At 39.8% G+C, this 19,924-nt stretch overlaps 1 protein-coding gene across 1 annotated transcript; it reads left to right on the plus strand.

Moving 5' to 3' along the window:
• The first annotated feature begins 3,613 nt into the window (after nt 1-3,613).
• SAMD9L (sterile alpha motif domain containing 9 like) lies at nt 3,614-18,795 on the plus strand. Its single transcript, XM_069086145.1, has 2 exons — nt 3,614-3,827; nt 13,656-18,795. Exon 2 carries the CDS (start codon nt 13,676-13,678, stop codon nt 18,407-18,409), a length of 4,734 nt encoding a protein of 1,577 aa, XP_068942246.1. The 5' UTR covers nt 3,614-3,827; nt 13,656-13,675; the 3' UTR covers nt 18,410-18,795.
• Nucleotides 18,796-19,924: the final 1,129 nt, after the last annotated feature.

The following is a 19,924-nucleotide window of genomic DNA, read 5'->3' on the forward strand; positions in this document are numbered from 1 at the left end:
AACGAGGCATGCAAAGTTTAAGGTCATCCCTAGTCAAATCAACCCAATCCTGACAAGATGAAGGACAGTCAGGACCATATTTCTTATACATTTGAAAGGCACACATTTGCTCTGGGGGGTTGCTAATAGGAACTGCTATATCTTCCCTTATGCCTTTACCACACATCTGTCCCATTTTAAAGGTGTACACTCAAAGATAATATCACCACTCAACTAACAAGTAGACAATACACAAATACTCTATAAGGGGATATAACAACATAAATACACAAATACAAGTAATCCACACTATGGTAGCAATTCACTTGAATTGTAGATATAAACATTCCACAGCTCTAACCAAGTACACAATTAAGATGTTAATTTCAACTGGCCTAATCACATAGAAAGCCAATCAATAGAAAGCAACTCTTACACAAAATAATTTTACCACCGCAGAAATATCCCCCCACTGCCACCCCAGTCCGTAACTCAGACCCTATTTATAAAAGAGAGAAAAGAAAAACTCTCAGACCATAGCTGACTCTACATCATAAGAGAAAAGACACTCACAAAGCCAAATCTATGTGCAAATAGGCCTTACCAGAGTAATCCAGGCCAAGAAAAGTTCCCAAGAACATTCTTCTTAATGAAAAGTGATCTTGATCAAAGGCTGAATCCATAATGGAGTGGGAGTGAGAGCTCTGAGCGTCCAAGTGTGAGTTAGTACTCTAGAAAAAGATCCACTGGCACCTGTCCTTTCTCCCCTGTGTGGGAGACCTCAAAGCTTCACTTCTATATATACTCCTTAGAAACTTCTGACATCAATTAATGCTAGCAAAATTTTACTGGGCCAGTCTCTAACTCAAGCCTGCAAAACATGGGCCACAGGTCACTTGCAACCCGCCAAAGGATTTCAGGCAGCCCCTTGAAAAATGTAAAGAGATGTAAAAGAAAGCAAAGGTGTAATGAATCCTTTGTCCATACCTCACTTAACCCGCCTTCCACTAGTCACCATTGTCCCCATCATGTAACTTGGTGGGTGGGTTGCCACTGCACACTCTTTCCTGTTTGTCATGTGACTCATGGCAACCAACCATCTTTATACAGTTATTTGGCAAGTGAGTCACTAAAAACCTATCCGTGGCCCAAAGAAGTTTAGCCTATTTTAACTTTGGCCTCTACCTACTCCCAAGGGGTGTGGATCTGCTGTAAGCTGAGAATAGTCAACAGACCAGAGAGAAAGTGCCAACAATCAGGTAAACATTTCATTAATTATTTTCATTACAAGGAACAGATCTGCAAATTGGGAATTTTCCTGAACACATTCCTGATCAGAATTCCACCTTGCTGAAGTGAAGACAAAGATTATGTAGAGGGAAAGATTATACAAGAGGGAAAGGAGGGGGGAAGGTGAATTAGAAAAAATTGCTCCCAGGGCCTGAGTGGTTTCTCACAACAAACCCACATATGGAAGACAATAAGACAATTCTGGAGTCCTTCGGGAATAATATAGCTTGAGTCCTTGGGGACTGTTACTTGAGGAACTCACAGACCAGAGTTCTGTTACAGGAACAGGTTCTACAATCTTTGATTCACTTCACTTCAGGTATGCAGGCAAAAGGTTGTCAGTGATTGTGAGCACTGCCAATGTTTGATTGATTAGTTCAAGCTGCATCGTGAGCTCTCACAAGTGAGACAATTGTGAAAAATCAAATCTGTTAGTTATATGCAGCATATTGATTTTTATAAAAATCATAATTCCACAACCTCAATCTTTAAAATGATTCCCTCACCTCAAGAACAAGCACTTTCTTTATCTCATCCTTAGTTATCTTTCTGGAAAGGCTGTTAATGACTGGAATTTTTACCTTTTTAGGGTAAAATATATCTAGATCCTTACCCTATTAGCTCAAGAAATAATTGGAAGTTCAGATCAGTTGATGTCATTCTGAAAAGGCAACATATTATTTTAGGAAGTAATGCTTTACCTCCCAGATCCTACAAGAGCTCAAGCCACTGTATTCATAAGTTAATACATCTTAAGAGTTAAATTTTAGTGTTTTCTGGAGTCTCTCCAGAGGAATTCTATCCTTTACTAATTCCTCAGTAGGAATGACCAATTTGCTCACTGGGAGTAGTTCAGTCAAACTATTTAATAATCTCCCAACCTGTGACATAAATACTATTTTTATTGTTCTGCATTCTTTTTTTTTTTTAAGCAATTGGGGTTAAGTAACTTGCTCAAGATTACATGGCCAGGTGTTTCTGGGTGGGTACTAAGTATCTGAGCCGGATTTGATTCCAGGTCATCCCCACTCTGGGGCCAGTGCTCTTACTCACTGAGCCACCTGGCCACCCCTGTCCTTCATTCTTAAAGAGGACCATGACATCAGGAAGGTGATGCCATGACTTGCAAGTGAATTTAATTTGTGAGGCAGGGCTGTGCAAAGTCAATAGCCTCATTCTCTCCTCCATCTGCAGACAGGGCAAGATACAGATCAGTGTAAGAGGGGATAGAATGGTTTCTTGTTTTGCTCCCACAAAAGTTAAATCCCACAAAAGATAATCAGTAACTGTGGGGAAACTCAATTATCTTACTTTACTAAGACCATATATGACCTTCCTGGAACTATGACAATGGCCAGAGGGAACTAGAAAGGTGGGGGTGTGACTAAGGCTGAAGTCTTAGAGGTCCCGCTCGGTCAGTATGTAATCTGCATATATAGAGGGAATGTAGGGAAATAAAGTGAGGAATCTGAGGAATTGGACTAACCCTAAGTTCACCAGGAAGGACAGAACTGTGTAGGCCCTCACTTCTGCTTCTGCATCAGTGTAGGTGTGTTTCTAGTGAGGACCACAGGCACTCCCTTGCTGGAAGTGTAATAAACACCTTCCTCTTCATACTCTGTTTCTGAGTTCTTTTTGTGAGAAGGGGTTTGCTGTTTTAAGGGGTATATTGTGAGAATCTTCCTAAGGGCCCCCAGGGAAGCAGTGGGCTGTGGAAGCTTGTCCAGGCTATGTCCCTTACCCTGCCTGGGAAGCCCTGTTACCCCACAAACCTGTTTCTCAAATCAGGAAGACTGGAGATGGCCCAAGATACAGTGGGAGACCCTTGACCTTTTTAAGTTAAGGTCTTTCACAGGTTTCAATTTGACTGAGGCAACAACCATTCAGAGATTAAGCCTAGGTAAGAAATGAGGCAAAGAATGGCCTCTTTTACCTAGTTTACAAAAAATCCGTCTGGGAAGGGAAGACCTCCACCCTGCCCACCCCCCCACCCCCAGTTTCTGGGCAAAACAAAAACAATTGCTATTTACATTCAATCTGAGCTAAGGAGCCCAAACAATGACCAAAGGAGACTTGGTCAAGGACCTTTTATTTGTCCATCAGAACCAGAATGACTTGGGTTTAAGGCATGGTCCTTAAGAAAGAAATCAAGCCTATAAACCCCAAATATCTTGCAAGGTTTCAGTGATCAAAATTCATATTTCTTTGGGCAGAGCACCAATGGGTAAGGGTATGATTTCCTACGTGTACTGAGGGAGAAGAGGAAAGAAGAGAAGGGCGGGGTGGGGGTGGGCGGGGAAGGAAGCTTAAATGAAAAAGCTATTTGCTGGTATTGTTAACCTTACAGGAAGTATCCTTTATAACATTTCCTGCCTTCTTCAGCCTACTCCTACTCCTCCAGAACCTCTGGAGAAAAAGCATTGCAATTTGCCGATTACTTTAAGTGTGAATTAGCAAATTTATTTCATTGGGAGTCTATGCTGTTACAAGAAGAAATAAAATATTATTATACATTCAAGGATTCTACTTCCTAAGAAGGAATTCTCTGGACGGCTCTGGTAAGTTCCTGAATCCATCAATGGCTTCATTTCCTTTATTAGACTTAATAACAGTGGAGAGGTCTAGGTTTATTGCTGTTGTTGTTGTCATTGTGATGGTCTTTAAACAAATAAAAGTAGACCTATGTATGCATATGTGTGTGTGTACACACACACACACACACATACATATACATAAGCCAAAACAGGGTATCCCGAAGGTCTTAGTAGTTTTAAGCTTATTCGGACTTAAAACTACACTAATGTTGAGGTCAGGGGTACTCAAGACCCCAAAATACCAACACACCAGGTCCTGCAGAATGAATTTGACTCAAGTCTTCTCTCAGCTAAAGAAAAACAAAGTTTATTAGAGATTCTTCACCATAATGGGTAGACTCTTTAGGAGCCTCAGTATCTGTGATACTTGTACTGGACAAGTGGGCCAGAATAATGTGGCACACAGAGTCAGTCTGTGCTAGAAAATTCTCCAGCTTTTCTTTTCTCCCGGAGGCAAGATGGGGTCTTATATACAGAAAGGTTGTGGGAGGAATCTAGGGCTGGTCTAAAGGAGGAGTTTGGGGAGGGTCTTCAGGAGGAGTCAGATCAAGGTCAGATTCCAATAATGAGATTGAAGGTGGGAAGTAGCTGGAGGCTACCTGGAGATGAGGGACGCTGGAGGGCTAGGCTAGCCTAAAAGTAACAAGATTTGGGTATAGATATTTTGAGAGAATCAAGGGTGGGGCTAGCTGGACAATGGAGGGCTAGGCTAGTAACGGATTTGGATGGAGCTATAATAAAATGCTTATGGCCTCAGGCAAATGCCGCATGGAATAGGAAGATTCAGAGTTCTAGGGGGTCCCAGAGCCTGTACTTCATCATTAAGACTTTAGAGATAACCTGTATTTTTAGTCATATATATACACAAGCATATATGTGATCAGTATCAGTGTCTCTAAATATAGAAGCAGATGGTTAACTGCTGAGTGCAGCTTGTTTCAGCAGTCAAAGAAGGTCTTTGGAAAAGAGTTTCCCATAGGGCACTGTTGTGTGAGTGTGTGAGTGTGTATGTGTGTTGAAGGGGAGGTGTATCGCAGGGGATCTCCTTTGTAAACTTTAGATCAGAATTTTGAAATGGGAAGTTTCACACAGGGCTCTAATTCTATATGTGGGGGGGGGGGGAGAGGAGTGGAGTAAAAGAGAAAGCCTTACATGGTGTCTGAGACAGTAAAATGATAGACTGGCTGGTGACATTAAAATGAAACAATTCAGAGGCCAAACAGGCTGACAATTTGTGATTTTTATTGACAACAGACTCCCAATCCTCCTTTATTTTCCCATCACAACTGTGAGAGGGAGGAGGGTGGAGGGTGGCTGGCAGTGGGGCGGGGGAACAAACCAACCAACCAACCAATCACCTGCAACGCTCTGCCTGCCGCCTGTCTGTGCAGCCCAGAGAAATGAAACTAACATTCTAGACCGGGATTTCTCCCACCCCACCCTCACTTGACAGAAATTCTCTAAATATTTGCCAGAAATCTTCCAAACACTGCAAATGAATATACTGAGAAGCAGACGTGCCAAAGGAAGGTTAAAAGCAACAGAGGAGATGTTGAAGATGCGGAAAAATGGGGATGGGAGGAGCTGCCTGGTTTTCATTTTCCTGTTTGTTTGTTTTTTTTAATCCTAGGGCTTTTATTATTTTATTGGGAAATGGATTGTGAATTTTTAAAGCAGTGTTAAAAAAAAAGTGATCATTCATATGTTGTAACCCAGGCCTTAGCTCTCCAAAAGGATTTCTAAAAGCTATTTCACTGGAAGTTTTTAAATGTATAATATATGTGTATCAAATGATTAATATGGAAATGTTTTATATGATTGCACATATATAACCTATATCTGCTTACAAGGGAGAGAGGATAGAATTCAGAACTCAAAACTTTAAAAACAAAACCCAAATACTAAAAATTGTTTTAACATGTAATTGGAGAAAAATACCTATTGGAAAAAAAAATTATGCATATACACATACCTATAGATATATGCATGTTTATACATACCTATCTATAGATATATGTATGTATATATACACATATTATAGATATTTAGATAGATTTATATAAGATATACACACATACATATACACATGTGCTACAAGATAATTATAATTCCTGCACCAGAGAGCTAGCAGGGTAGTCCTAATTCTAAGAGATCAGCTAAATCTAATCTAAGACAACATGTCCACCCCTAAGGATCACTGTCATTTTCAGAGGATTAAAATAGAAACTGCTCAGAAAATTGCTAATTCAGCAAGTTCATTGAGATAAAATTTGTATTCAATGAATGTGGGAGTTTCTCTCCATTTTTATTTTATTTTAGCTCCTTTTCTGAAAAGAAATTTTTTTGGTATCTGCCTGACACCATGGATGAGTCAGAAAGTGAAGATTTCTGGACTAGTATAGAGAAGATTTGAATTCTGGACCTTGGACAAATGACTCTCTCTGAACCTTAATTTCCTTATTCTTCTATGTAAGCAGGAGGAAGCACTAGAGAATTAGACAGGCTGAGCTGTCAGTCATCCCCTGAGGCAAAGAACAATCTAGTACTACTTTCTTTCCCTACCTTCATGTGGGCAGAAGTCTTAGGCGTTCACTTCCATTCACATCATTTTCTCATTCTCCTTTTGGAAGGCATGGGTTGTTTTTCAAAGGTTGGTGAGTCAAGTGGCCCCTGCAAGTAAAAAGGAGAATGAAAAAAAATGATTGTGTCAGCTCCTTCCCAAGCCTATCATTCTTAGGAGCTCACAGCTATTTCTTTGGGGTACATAGATTTAAAATCTATCACCAGTCTTCTAAGAGTCCAACATCTAACTCCCTGTCCAACCATTCAAAAGTGGCTCTGTGTTCCCGAGTAAGTCTAAACCAAACATTTTATCTTTCTAAAATAAGAAAAATGCTCTCTATTCCTCCAACTCTTTATCTGTAAATATTAACTGAGACACAAATCTTGGTTTTGAATTTCTGTGAGTCAACAACTTTATCACATTTGCTAACTTAAAAAATTAATACTGATAGTCTGATGGCAGTCTTGTGCAGATGCAGAATACTTCTGCCTGCTTCTGGGACAGTCCTGATGACATAGAATGTGTTACATGTGTAGATAGTCTGCAAATGGGGGTGTTGCAGTCTAGGGGTGCTAACCGCAAAATGACAGGGTAAAGGGCAGGTCTGTCTGGAAAGAATTCATTACCTTTTTTCAGTCAGAGACAGGTTTATTGTGATGTCAATAGAAGAGGGTAATCTGGGATCTAAATGAGATTAAGGGAGGTAACAGATGAAGGGCTGGGTTGAGGAGAGTTGAGGCGGTGGGTAGGGGCACAATGAAAGGACAGTTGAAAGAATTACTGGGTGGGCTGATTCAATGTTCCAGAAATTCTCTTCCTAACTCCAGGCCCAGGACTCTATCCACTGTGTCACCTAGCTGTCCAGATGTTACCCAACTGATTACAATTTTCTATCCATGTGGGGTTTGTTTGTTTATTTTGCTTTTTGGAGGGCAATTGGAGTTAAGTGACTTGCCCAAGGTCACAGGGCTAGTAAGTGTTAAGTATCTGAATCCAGATTTGAATTCAGGTCCTCCTGACTTCAGGGTGGGTGATATCCATGTGTTAAAAGAAGCCTTCCCCCTGCACCCCAACTGGCTGTATAGTTGTGTTGAAGTTTGAGGTTTAGGGGTGCTCAAGACTCTAAAATACCAACATACTGGGTCCTGCCAAATGAGTTTGACTCAAACCTTCTCTCAGCCAAAGTAAAGCAAAGTTGATTAAAGATTTGCCATAGTGAGTAGACTCTTAAGGAGCCCAAGTATTTGTGATGCTTGTATTGACAAAAGGAGCCAAAACAATCTGACACAGACTGAGTCTGAGCTAGACTGAATCTGGACCCCTCATGGAGGCAAGATGGATCTGATATACAGAAAGATTGTGGGAGGGATCTAGGGGTGGTCTAGAGGAAAGGTTTGGGGAGGGTCTTGAGGAAGAGTCTAAGGAGGATCTTTGATGTCAGGATCTGTCTGAAGTCAGACTCCAGGGTGGGAAATAGCTGAAGGCTACCTGGAGATGACAGACAATGAAGGGCTAGGCCAGTTTAAGGGTAACAGGTTTGGGTATAGATATTTTGATAGGATCAAGGGTGGGAAGTAGCTGGACCATGGAGGGCTAGGCTGGGTTAGGAGTAGCAGAGCTTTGGGCCTAGCTATAATGAAAGGCTTATGGCCTCAGGCAAATGCCTCATCAAGTGGGAAGATTCAAGGGGTTTCCCAGAGCCTGAACCCTATCAGCTGGAAGTATAGGTCAAGTCAAAGAGACCCAAGCTAGCTATGTCTCTTGTCTCCTTCTTTTTGACTATGCTATGGTGGCTTGATTATTTTGCTGATGATATCTGTAGAGAGACAATGCTATAGGGAGAAGACTTGGGGACTTCTTTCTGGAGAAGCTACAGAGCCTAGAGAAGTAGGCAACAGGTCCTTGGCCTCCATATTTGTGCTTCCTTCTAGGTGAAAAAATCTGGGGTTTGAAAGGTCAAGAGAGTAAGCATCAGGACTTGGGGGGGGCAGCATTTTAGCACCCTAACATCTAGTTTTTATTGCCAGCTCAATGTTGGTGACAGGAACAAGGAAAGGAAGGTCTTTGGGATCCATCCCAATGGTAACTGAGAGGAAGACTAAACTTGGTGGGACCAATGTTATGTGGAAAGTGAGCTAAATTTGAGGCCACTCCTCCAAGGTGGATTAGGAAAGAGTGTGCTCTGAGATATCTGGGGAACTTCTTTTGTTCTTGCTTATGTAGCCTCACTCTCAAAGATCCAAGAAGGCTACATCTTCTCTCAGGGATTTAAGGGTGTCCTGAGGGATTTGGGGTTTTTCATATTTAATGGTTTTGGCTTGAGTTTACAGGCTTAGTGGGGAGCACACCAATTCCGATGAACCATTTAACCATTAACCAGTTCCATTTAACATCGACTGGTTGTTATTGTTGTTATTTTTCTAGTTTGGATATTTATTCCAAAGATATAAGCAAGAACAAAGTAAAAGCATTTCCTTCTAATACCTTGGGGGGATACTTCCTCTTATTCCATCTTGGTCTCTAGGGAGATCGGGTTGACTCCTAGTAAAGTCACTATATAGCATTGGGTTTACCAAGTTTATACCCAAATGTGTGTTATCTATCAAAAAAAAATCCTCATCTCAGCTTCTACTGGGCTAGGTCCCAAGAGTCACTTCCAAAGGGCGGCCAGGTGGCTCAATAAGTAAGAGCACAGGCTCCAGTGTCAGGATGACCTGGATCAAATCCGGGCTCAGATACTCAGCACCACACCCAGAAATAACTGGCCGTGTAACCTTGAGCAAGTTACTTAACCCCGATTGCTTAATAAAAAAAAAAATCAATCAATAAATCAATAAAAGTCACTCCCAAGGACCATACCTTGCTTCTATGAGCATTAGGACTGAATCGGCTAAAAAACCTAGAAACTGATACCTGAAACTCTATGTAGTTCTGGGAGACAGAAGGGCTTAGTCGGTGGCCAATGACACCCTTCCAGTGCTGGTTGTTGCTCTGAACCGCATTCAAAGACTGATGACTGATATGTTATTCTAAACAGGGCTTCAGTAAGATATTCAGAAGGCAAATGTGCTCTCTCCAGTACTGCAGAAGCCCAATAGTGAATCCTCTTTATTCTTAGGGGCCCACAAGCAAAAGAGTTTGTCCTTAACCAGGTTAGAAATGTCTCTTTTGGGGCCACTAGGTGGTGCAGTGAATAGAGCACCAGCCTTGGAGTCAGGAGGACCTGAGTTCAAATACGGCCCCAGATAGTTAACACAAAAACTAGCCGTGTGACCTTGGGCAAGACACTTAACCTCCAAAAAGCAAAAAGGAAAAAAAAGGGACAAAAAAAAAGAGACATCTGCACCCCAACCAATGGAGCCCCCAGGAATTTCACTTGCTGTGTGGGTCCATGATCTTTATCAGGGTTGGTAGCTCACTCATCTGCCTTAAGAGTCTATAGTATCACTTCTAAAGAATTTTTAGCAGCCTCTTAATCTGGGTTGATAATGATTGAGTCACCGATATAATGCAAGAATGTCACCAGACCAGTAAGGCTTGATGGCAAATTGCAGGAATGTTCAGGTATCTTTGATGCAGAATAGTCATGCTGTATTAGAGGTCCTGCCAGGTAAAAGCAAATTATTCCTGGTTTTCCTCATGGAGGAGAATTGGAATTGGTCAAGTCAATAACTACATACCAGTTCCCCATGGGGATTACTGACCTTTAGTTTAAGGGTAGGTAGGTGGCATGGAGTGCAGGAGCTGATGGGAAAGGGAAGTCAGAAAGTTGTCAGGACTAAAAGGGAAAAAAAGCTAGGCTCTGGGCAGTTAGAATAAATTTCCAAGATGGCTACCTCTCTAAAAAGGAAATCAAAACACAAGTGACCAGGAGCATCAAAAAACCAAGAAAGAAGAAGACTTGGGAGAGTCCTCAAAAGAACTAGTCTATCATAACTACTTCTCCAAAAGGAGACCAAAAGCCAAATGATCAGGAACACCAAAAGGCCAAGGAAGACTCCTCAACAGTCTCAAAAACCAAGCTTTCACCTCCCAGGTGCCCCATGAGCCAGGGTCTCAAAAGGCAGATGTACCAGCCTCTCAGGAAGTCAAACCAGTGGTTCCAGCGGCTTCACTTCAAGAACCTGCTCCAGAAGGTGACAAACTTGAATGTACTTCAGAGTCTTCTGTAAGATGATCCATGGGCAGCCTCTTCTATTTGAATCCAGCTGCCCCTTCCCAGGAAATTGAGGAACCTCCTCACCATACAAACCTAGAAAAGAGCGCACCCAATTGTCAGCCAATACCAGAGGCAAGAGTCTTCTACTTTACTTAAGGCTCCACCAGCACCAGTGATCTGGGGGAGAGGAAGGTCTCTCTACCATACAGCTAGAGAGCCCTGAGTCATTGTCAATCATCAGAGGATGACACCAAAAACTTGACTTTACTGTGGAAGGATTTTAAGGCCACTTATGCTTCTTTACAAGGATCTAAAGATCTTGGAGAAGACACTTTGATACCATGCTATTCCAAGACCATTTGAACAGAAACTTCCAGAGCCATCCTGGTATCCATGACCAGAGGAAAGGGGTTACCTTTGCTGGAATCCAAGCTCAGATGAAATCCTCCTCTTTGACTAATCCCCTAGGACTGAGTACAAGTTCAAATGGGCAGTGCCAGAACAACAGCAATAAGTAGAAACTTCAGTGTACAAATCCAATGACTTAAAGGGCCCTTTCCACTTTCCCTGTTGTTCAGAAACCTAGTCATTGCCCACCTGAAAATACATTCTGGTATCAAAGTTACCACAATGGTGGATAAGCCCACTTTTTATCTGTGCCCTTATTGTAAGCAAACCTTTCAGTACTTCAGAAGCTATACTGGTGCATCAGTGCCCCAACCAGTGAGCTGAGGAACAGTGCTAAGCTTGTTGTTTATAGATTTGGATTTCAGTGAAAGTGCCATTTGCCATGTTCTCGGTGTTTCATTCTGGTTAGAGTAACACAGTGATGAAAGGGCCTGTGTTTATGATGTAGTAACCTAGTTAAGTAAGAGGGGCTAGGGGTGAGGTGTGAAAGGTTAATAGGAATAAAGAAAGGAAGTGTAATATAAAATGGGAAGCAGCAGGAAAAAAAGAAACAAACTTGCCTTTGTGAAAAATAGATCCTAATCTCAGTCCCAGTATACATACACACACATACACACACATATATACACATACATATACACACAAAAGTACACACACATATACACACATATATACACATATGTACACAAACATATACACACATACATATATACTTACGTGTGTGTGTAAAATCATTCGATACATACTTCTACTTATCAGTTCTTTCTCTGGGTACGGATAGCGTACATGTCCTTTGTAGTTAATTTGGGTATTTATAATAGCCAAAGTGACTTATTTGTGCAAAGTTGTTCTTAAAACAATATTACTGTTACTCTATATGATACAATATTTTCTTGGTTCTGTTTATTCTGCTCTTCATTTTTTCAAGAAAGTCTATCCATGTTTTTTCTAAAATCATTGAGCTCATCATTTCTTATAACACAGTATTATTCCATCACAATCATATACCACAACTTGTTCAGCCATTCCCTAATTGATGGGCATCTCTAAAATTTCCACACACAGAGCTTCTATACATCTATACATATTTTAGAACATATAGGTTGTTTTATTTTTTCCCCTAGTCATCTTTGGAAACAGATGTAGTAATGGCATTGCTGGATCAAAGGGTATAGGCAATTTAGTAACTCTTTGGGCATAATTCCAGATTGCTCTCCTTTATCTGAGAAACTATCTTTAAAATGCCCCCCATTTTCTGCTTTCCTTCTGATCTTGGCTACATTTGTTTTATTTGCTTACATTACAGTAAGATTTCATTACATCCGTGTACCATGATTTGTTTCCTGGTGGCATCTAAACTGGTGGCATTTCCTAATTGGTGGCATCTACTTTGTTTCTATTTCTTTGCTAGCATAAAAATGGTTGCTACAAATATTTTGGAGTACGGAAGAACTTTCTTCTTGTCAATGACCTCCTTGAGCTCAAAGCCTCATAGTGGAATCTCTGAGTCAAGAGGCATGGGCATTTTTGTCATTTTATTTGCATAATTCCAAATTGCAACATGCATTTATAAAGCAACAAAATATGGACAAATCCTACCATGTACCAGACACTAGATTTTTGTGCATATGTATAAAGCCATCACTGAACTCAAGAAGCTTACTATCTTTTTGGGGAAGAAAAAAAAATATGTATGTATATATATATATATGTATATATATATATATGTATATATATATGTGGAGAGAGAGAGAGAGAGACAGAGAGACAGAGAGAGAATGAGAATAAAAGTACTTTCGGGGGATGAAGATTAAACTTCTAAGACATGGGGCATCAAGAAAGGTCTCACATGTAAAAGTCAGTGGAGCCAAGCCTTGTAGACAAGAGACAGGTGATGTACTGTAAAATGTTTTCAGTTTAATTTTAGAGCTATATTTGAATATGGAATAAGGGTTTTGATTTTTGCTAACCATAGTTGAGTGATAGAGACACTTATGAAATGGTTGAAAAATAATCCTTTTCTATTTCAACATTAATACTTTTCTTTCATGGCCTATTGCCATGATAGGCTTAATTACATTTAACCAGATTAATCCCCCAACTATACCTCAAGCCCATGGATGCACAAAGAACTCATTGGCCAAGATAGATTTTTAAAGTATACACAGGGAAGCAGGGTCAGAGAGTGGAGTATGAAAGAGAGTGGCATGATCTTACAAGAATAGTATCTGCAACTTTAAATGTCAGAATGAGCCAAGGATGATGATGAAAATTAAGGACAGCAAAAATGTCATTTTCTTCTTGGCCCTATCTACAAGGCTGAACAAGAACTAATGTGTGGAAGAGGTAGAAAGGAAAATTTAGCCTGAATATATGGGGAAATTTCCTAAAAGTCAGAGTCATCCAAGAGTAGAATTGGGTAATGAGTTTACTGTTTGTTACTGGGGAATCTTCAAGGGAAGGCCAGCTGATGTCTACTCAGGGATATTGCAAAGGAGATAGATGTTTAGGTCTAGTATGGACAGGATGATCTCTCAGGTCTTTTCCAACTGTGACTCTGTGATTCGGGGAATAGAAGTTGTAAGTCATTGCGATTCTACATTAAGTATATCATACAACATCTCAAACATTTATTACATTAATTTCGTTTTTCTTTCAAAAGAGTGAAGATACGCCTTTGAAATGACTGACCCAACAACAAAAATTGATGACTGGACCAAAGAACGTGTGAAACAATGGGTGACAGAAGAACTCAAGATTGAGGAAAAATATGGACAAATCCTACTTTCTGAAAGAGTGACGGGCTTAGTATTAAGTGTCTTAGAAGAGGAGGATCTTGTGAAAATGGGTATACCATATGGCCCGGCTCTTTTGATAATGCGCACTTATAAAACATTGAAGAACATTCCACCAGAAAGTTCACTTCAGAACTTGTTGGAAAAACAAGATGACTTGAAAACTCCTAGAAAGAAGGACAAAAAAGTCAAAACAAAAGTCAAAACAGAAAATACAGAAGAGACAATTTCAACCACCAACTCTCAAGATACTACAAATTCTGAATGTATGCAGGAATCAAAGCTCACTCGGGAAAATGTATTAGATAATGCAGAAGTAGAACCAAAAAGATTACAGTGTATGTCATATCCTTTTGACAACTTCCATGAAAGCTGCCGTTATATACAGCATCATACTCTGCAACCAGAAACAGGACCACGAAATCTCATTGATCCAATCCATGAGTACAAGGCATTGACTAATACTAACACAGCAACTGAGGAGGACATCAAGATGAAATTCAGCAATGAAACCTTTAAATTTGCTTCAGCCTGCATGAATTCCCGTACCAATGGCACTATCCATTTTGGTGTTGCAGACAAACCCCATGGAGAAATCATTGGGTTGAAAATTATCAGTAAAAATGCTTTTATTGACCATTTCAATCTGATGATCAAACATTACTTTGATTTTGATGAGCAGGTCAACATGGCCCGTAAATGTATTAGGGAACCCAGGTTTGTGGAAGTCTTACTGCAGAATAATACTCTATCTGATAGATTTGTCATTGAAGTAGATGTCATTCCTCAGTATTCCATATGTAAAAACACTCTTTTCCGCACCAGGATGCATAACTGTACAGAAAAAGGTTGGAAAAAAAATAAAGAATACTCAGTTTTTGTGAGAGAGGGAGCCAGTTCTAAAGATATCCTTGCTAACATCAAACAAAATGATGCAAATTACAAAATTTTTTTACTTAATTTGGATTCACTGGCAAATTCCAGAAAATCTGCAGAGGAAGAATATGGAGCAAAAAGGAAGATGAAGGGAAATGAGGGGCCAAAACTAGTGAAACTGCTCACAGGAAATCGAGACTTGTTGGACAATTCCTACTATGACTGGTACATTCTGGTGGCCAGTAAGTGCCATCCAAATCAAACAAAGCACTTGGATTTTCTAAAGGAAATTAAATGGTTTGCTGTGTTGGAGTTTGATCCTGAATCTGGGACCAATGGGTTGGTGAAGGCCTACCGAGAGACTCGTGCAGCAAATCTTCACTTTCCACGTCAATATGATGACAAAATTATCCAAAATCCCAATAAGTTGAATCTTTATCAACAGCCCAGCTGGATCTTTTGTAATGGTAGAACAGACCTGGGAAGTCAGGAAGACAAACCTTTAGAGTCAAGTTTATGGCAACGAGAAAGAGCTTCTGAAGTCAGAAAACTCATTTCATTTCTTACACATGAAAACATAATGCCAAGAGGGAAGTTTTTGGTGGTGTTTCTGTTACTCTCTCCAGTGGAAGATCCAAGAGACCCCCTGATTGAAACATTCTGTGCTTTCTACCAAGACCTGAAGGGAATACAAAACATATTGTGCATCTGCCTCAATTCACAGATATACCAGCGATGGAAAAGTCTTCTACAAGCCAGACTGACAATGGTTGAGGAGCTCTCAGACAGATGTATTTCTACCTTAAGTCTTGAAAAGATAAACGGTACCATTCTTAAATTAAAATCGAGGATTCGTTCTTCACAAAGGTTTTTGCCGTCAACGGGTTCATCTACTGTTCTTCTGAAAAAGGAAGAAGAATTCATGAGTGCTCTAGAAATACTCTGTGAAAACGAATGTGAAGGCACAGAGTTAGAAGAGGATGAGACTAAGTTCCTTGAATTCATGAAATCGCAAGAGGAGCATTTTTATCGAGGGGGCAAAGTTTCCTGGTGGAACTTTTACTTTTCCTCTAAAAACTATTCATCTTTTGTCAAAAGGGACAGCTATAAAAAACTTAAAGGGATGATTCAAGACTGGGCAGATTCTCCCAAACAAACGTGTGCCAAAATTATTAATCTTTATCACCATCCAGGCTGTGGGGGGACGACAATGGCCATGCATGTTCTCTGGAAACTAAAGAAAAAATTCAGATGTGCTGTGTTGAAAAACAAAGCAACTGAATTTCCAGAAATTGGAGAACAGGTAATCAATTTAATCGCATATGGGTCAAATGGCCAGCAAGATTATTTACCTGTACTGCTCCTTGTGGATGATTTTGAGGAACAAGAAAATGTCTCTCTGCTACAGCATTATATTCTTGCAGCTGTAGCAGAAAAGGGTATTCAGTATGAAAAACCTCTAGTGATCATTTTAAACTGTATGAGATCCCAGAATCCTCTTAAAAGTGCAAGCCATCCAGACAGCATTGCTCTGGAAAATAAACTTTCTGAGACAGAGCGAAGAGCTTTTGAGGACAAACTGAAAGAAATTGAAAAGCAACACAAGAACTTTAAAGACTTTTATTCTTTCATGATCATGAAAAGTAATTTTGATGAAAAATACATAGAAAATGTTGTCAGGAACATACTGAAAGGGCTCAAAATAGACAGCAAGGAAGCAAAACTCATTTCCTTTCTAGCTTTACTGAACTCTTATGTTACTAATTCCATAATCTCAGTATCCCAGTGTGAGGAATTCTTGGGAATTGCAAACAAGAGGGCTTTCTGGGGAACTGAATGCCTTGAAGACAAGATGGGAAACTATTCTACTATTTTGATTCAAATGGAAGTGGAGGAAAAAGGGAAGTATAAAGGCGTAAGGATCATTCACCCTCTGATCGCCAACCATTGTCTAGTAGAACTGAAAACCTCTTATCATTTGACTAAAAGTGAAATCACATTGAAACTGTTACAAGAGAGTTTATTTTATGATATTGGAATAGGAAGAGATAAACTTTCCCAAGATGTGGAAACCTTGTTGCTTACAAGGCAGCGCAGGGAGCATGGGGGTGAGACAGACACTTTGTTTTCTCCATTGATTGAGGCAGTACAGCAGGAAGAAGGTAATGATAAAGTTGTAATGGTCTTGAAGGAAGGAACTATTCGGTTCCCCCAGAATGCATTCATTTGTCAAGCCTTAGCGAGACATTTCTACCTTAAGGAGAAGAACTTCCCCCAGGCTCTGAAATGGGCAGAGAAAGCAAAAACATTGGCACCCTGCAATTCCTATATCTCAGATACAGTTGGTCAAGTCTACAAAAGTAAGATAAAATGGTGGTTGGAAGAAAATGCAAGAGGTGGGAGCATTACAATTCATGATCTGAGAAGTCTCCTAGAAACTGCTGAAATAGCCTCCAAAGCCTTCAAATTGTCTCAGGAGCAAACTAAAATGAATGAAAATGTCAGGGAGGATTTGGACAATCAAAGGTCGAAAAGGAGGTATGATTCATACAATACAGCAGGTTACCAAGGAGAGATTGAAGTGTGTCTTTACACAATCCAGGTTCTAAAGCTTATTCCTTTCTTTGGAAAAGGTCAAGTGTGTAAAGAACACATGGTACAGTTTTTATCTGGAAGGGGTGATATTCCTGGGGATCCAAATGATAATTATCACTTAGTGCTTAAGGAGTTCATTCCTTACCTAAGCAACTTGCAGTTAGTTTTGAAACAAGCCTTTGATTTTTTCGATGACTACTTTGTCCTTCTGAAACCCAAGAACAGCATTAAAGAAAAAGAAGAGATAAAACTTCGAAGAAAGGTGATTGAATGTTTCAATAAGTATGCAGACATATTCAGTCCCTTAGATCTGCAGCAATCTCAGGACAAGAAACCTAAATCAAAACTAGTTTTGCCAATTCAAGTAGAGAACTGTAGGAGAAGCCTGGAGATTTTAAAAGCAGACAAGTTTTCTGGATTATTGGAATATCTCACTAATCAAAGAAATGCTGCCAACAAAATGGAAGAGATCATAAATCAGTATACTTATCTCCTTGGACAGTTGACCAACAAAATCCATTTGAGAGAAAAACAGAATTTCATTCTGGCCAACATCATTCTGAGTTGTTTAAGACCAGCTTCCAAACTGGTGCAACCCCTTCCTAAGCTAAAGAAACAGCTCCAAGAAATCCTGAAGCAAGTGGGTTTCGATCACAAATTCTTAGAACCTTACTTCCTTGCCTCATTATTGTTCTGGCCGGAGAAGCAACAGCTTGATTCGGATCTTGGACAAATAGAAAAGTGTGTTTCATCTCTAAATATGACCTTCAGGTCACAGTACAGGTATATGTGTCACTTCAAACAGCCAATTGCACATTTTTATCTTGGAAAAGGCAGTGGTTTCAACAGGCTTGTGCACAAAGCCAAAATCGAGCAGTGTTTTCAAAATGTCTCAGACACAAATACCCTGTGGCAGAGTGGGGCTGTGTGGGAGGAAAAAGAAGTCCAAGAACTTTTGCTACGATTAAAGGGCCGGGCTGAGGGTGAACTCATCTATGTAGAGTATGGAAGAGATGAAGAAAAAATCAAGATCCCAGTAAGACCTGTTTTCTTAGGTGGTCTGCGGAGTGGTAGAAGTATAGAAAAAGTATCCTTCTACCTGGGATTTTCTGTTGGAGGTCCACTTGCATATGGCATAGAGATAATTTAAGAAACTAAACTATTTTCTTCTTGTTTTCTGAGGCTTCTTGTCTCAGTATTATTAGCTTTCAGTCTGAAATCAGAATTTTGTGGAGTTCATTTTCCTCCTACTTTACCTTCTTCTGTTGTCTTAATTCCAAGAATTACACAAGACACTATCCAAAAATTATTTTACTCCTCTGCTGCCATTAAGACTTTATGAATTGTTTCCAAATGTCTACAATTTATAAAATCTGGAGGGCCCTTAAAGAAAAGGGGATCTTTGTTCCTCTTAATATCTCCACCTGCTCCTCACCCCTGCCAATGTGGTTATGTATAAAGGACCCTATCCATTTCCTTAGGGTGTACTTCACGGTATTATGAAATCAATTTAAATTTAATAAAAAAATTCTAGTACTTGATAGATTCTAGACTCCTGATCCTCCAATTGGCTAAATCTGTGATCTGTAACAAGTCACTGAACCTGCTTTGTGCTTTAGATTCCTAGATTGAAAAATGGGGTAATTACAGTGATCACCATCAATTGGAGAATGGCTGAACAAGTTGTGGTGTATGGTTGTGATGGGATACTACTGTGATATAAGAAATGATGAGCTCATTGATCTTAGAAAACTTGGAAAGAATTGTATGAAATGATGAAGAGTGGAGTGAACAGAGCCAGGAGAACATTGTATACAGTAACTACAATATTATTTTAAGAACGCCTTTGAGTGAATAAGTAATTTTGACTATTATAAATACCCAAATTAACAATAAAGGACATATGAAGAAAGATCCTATCTGCATCCAGAGAAAGAACAGATAAATAGAAGTATGTGCAGAATAATTTCACATGTATAGGGGTGTGTGTTTGTGTGTGTGTGTGTGTATTTGTGTCTATTGGTAGCCATCTCTAGGGCAGGGAGAGGAGAAAAGAAAAAAAATATTTGGAGAGAATAGTAAATTATACATGGCAGATTTACAGTTTCTTGTGCAATCACCTTTTTTTTTAAATTGTACTGTGTTATGGAAATGTTTGTTTTGTTCCACAAATTGAAAATAAAACAATTTTAAAAAATAAGAGTAATAATTATCCTACCTACCTCATAGGGTCATTGCACCTGTGTGCAAGAAGTCCTATCCACAGAGAGAGATAAAAGCACAAGGCTTGGACAATTTAGAGGGGTAGCTTCCCTTGTAACTCGCAAGTAACATGATTATGACAAGAACACTGAGTATGTATAAGTAGATGAAAGGCTTATAGGAGGACACGTTGAACTTCCCAAGTATATATCCACTACCTCCAATTAAAGTTAGCCCTGTCCAAGAACACAAGATTAAAAGTGGATTGGAGTCTATGACTTCCCAGTCAAACAATGGAATGAGGACATATCTAGGGATGGGAAGGCCCAGACCAGAGATGATTCCTCCATATATCTGAGGATCAGAGCTATTTTTAAGTCAAAATATTTAAAAGAATCGTTTAGTTTCTTACTCCAAGACCAGAAGGATGGTGGAAGAACATTCTGGATAGAAGAACTTTCTA

This window comes from Petaurus breviceps, unplaced genomic scaffold, assembly GCF_028583685.1.
Source record: "Petaurus breviceps papuanus isolate PSGF00001 unplaced genomic scaffold, PetGlider_PUasm1.0 178, whole genome shotgun sequence".
Classification (NCBI taxonomy): Eukaryota; Metazoa; Chordata; class Mammalia; order Diprotodontia; family Petauridae; genus Petaurus; species Petaurus breviceps.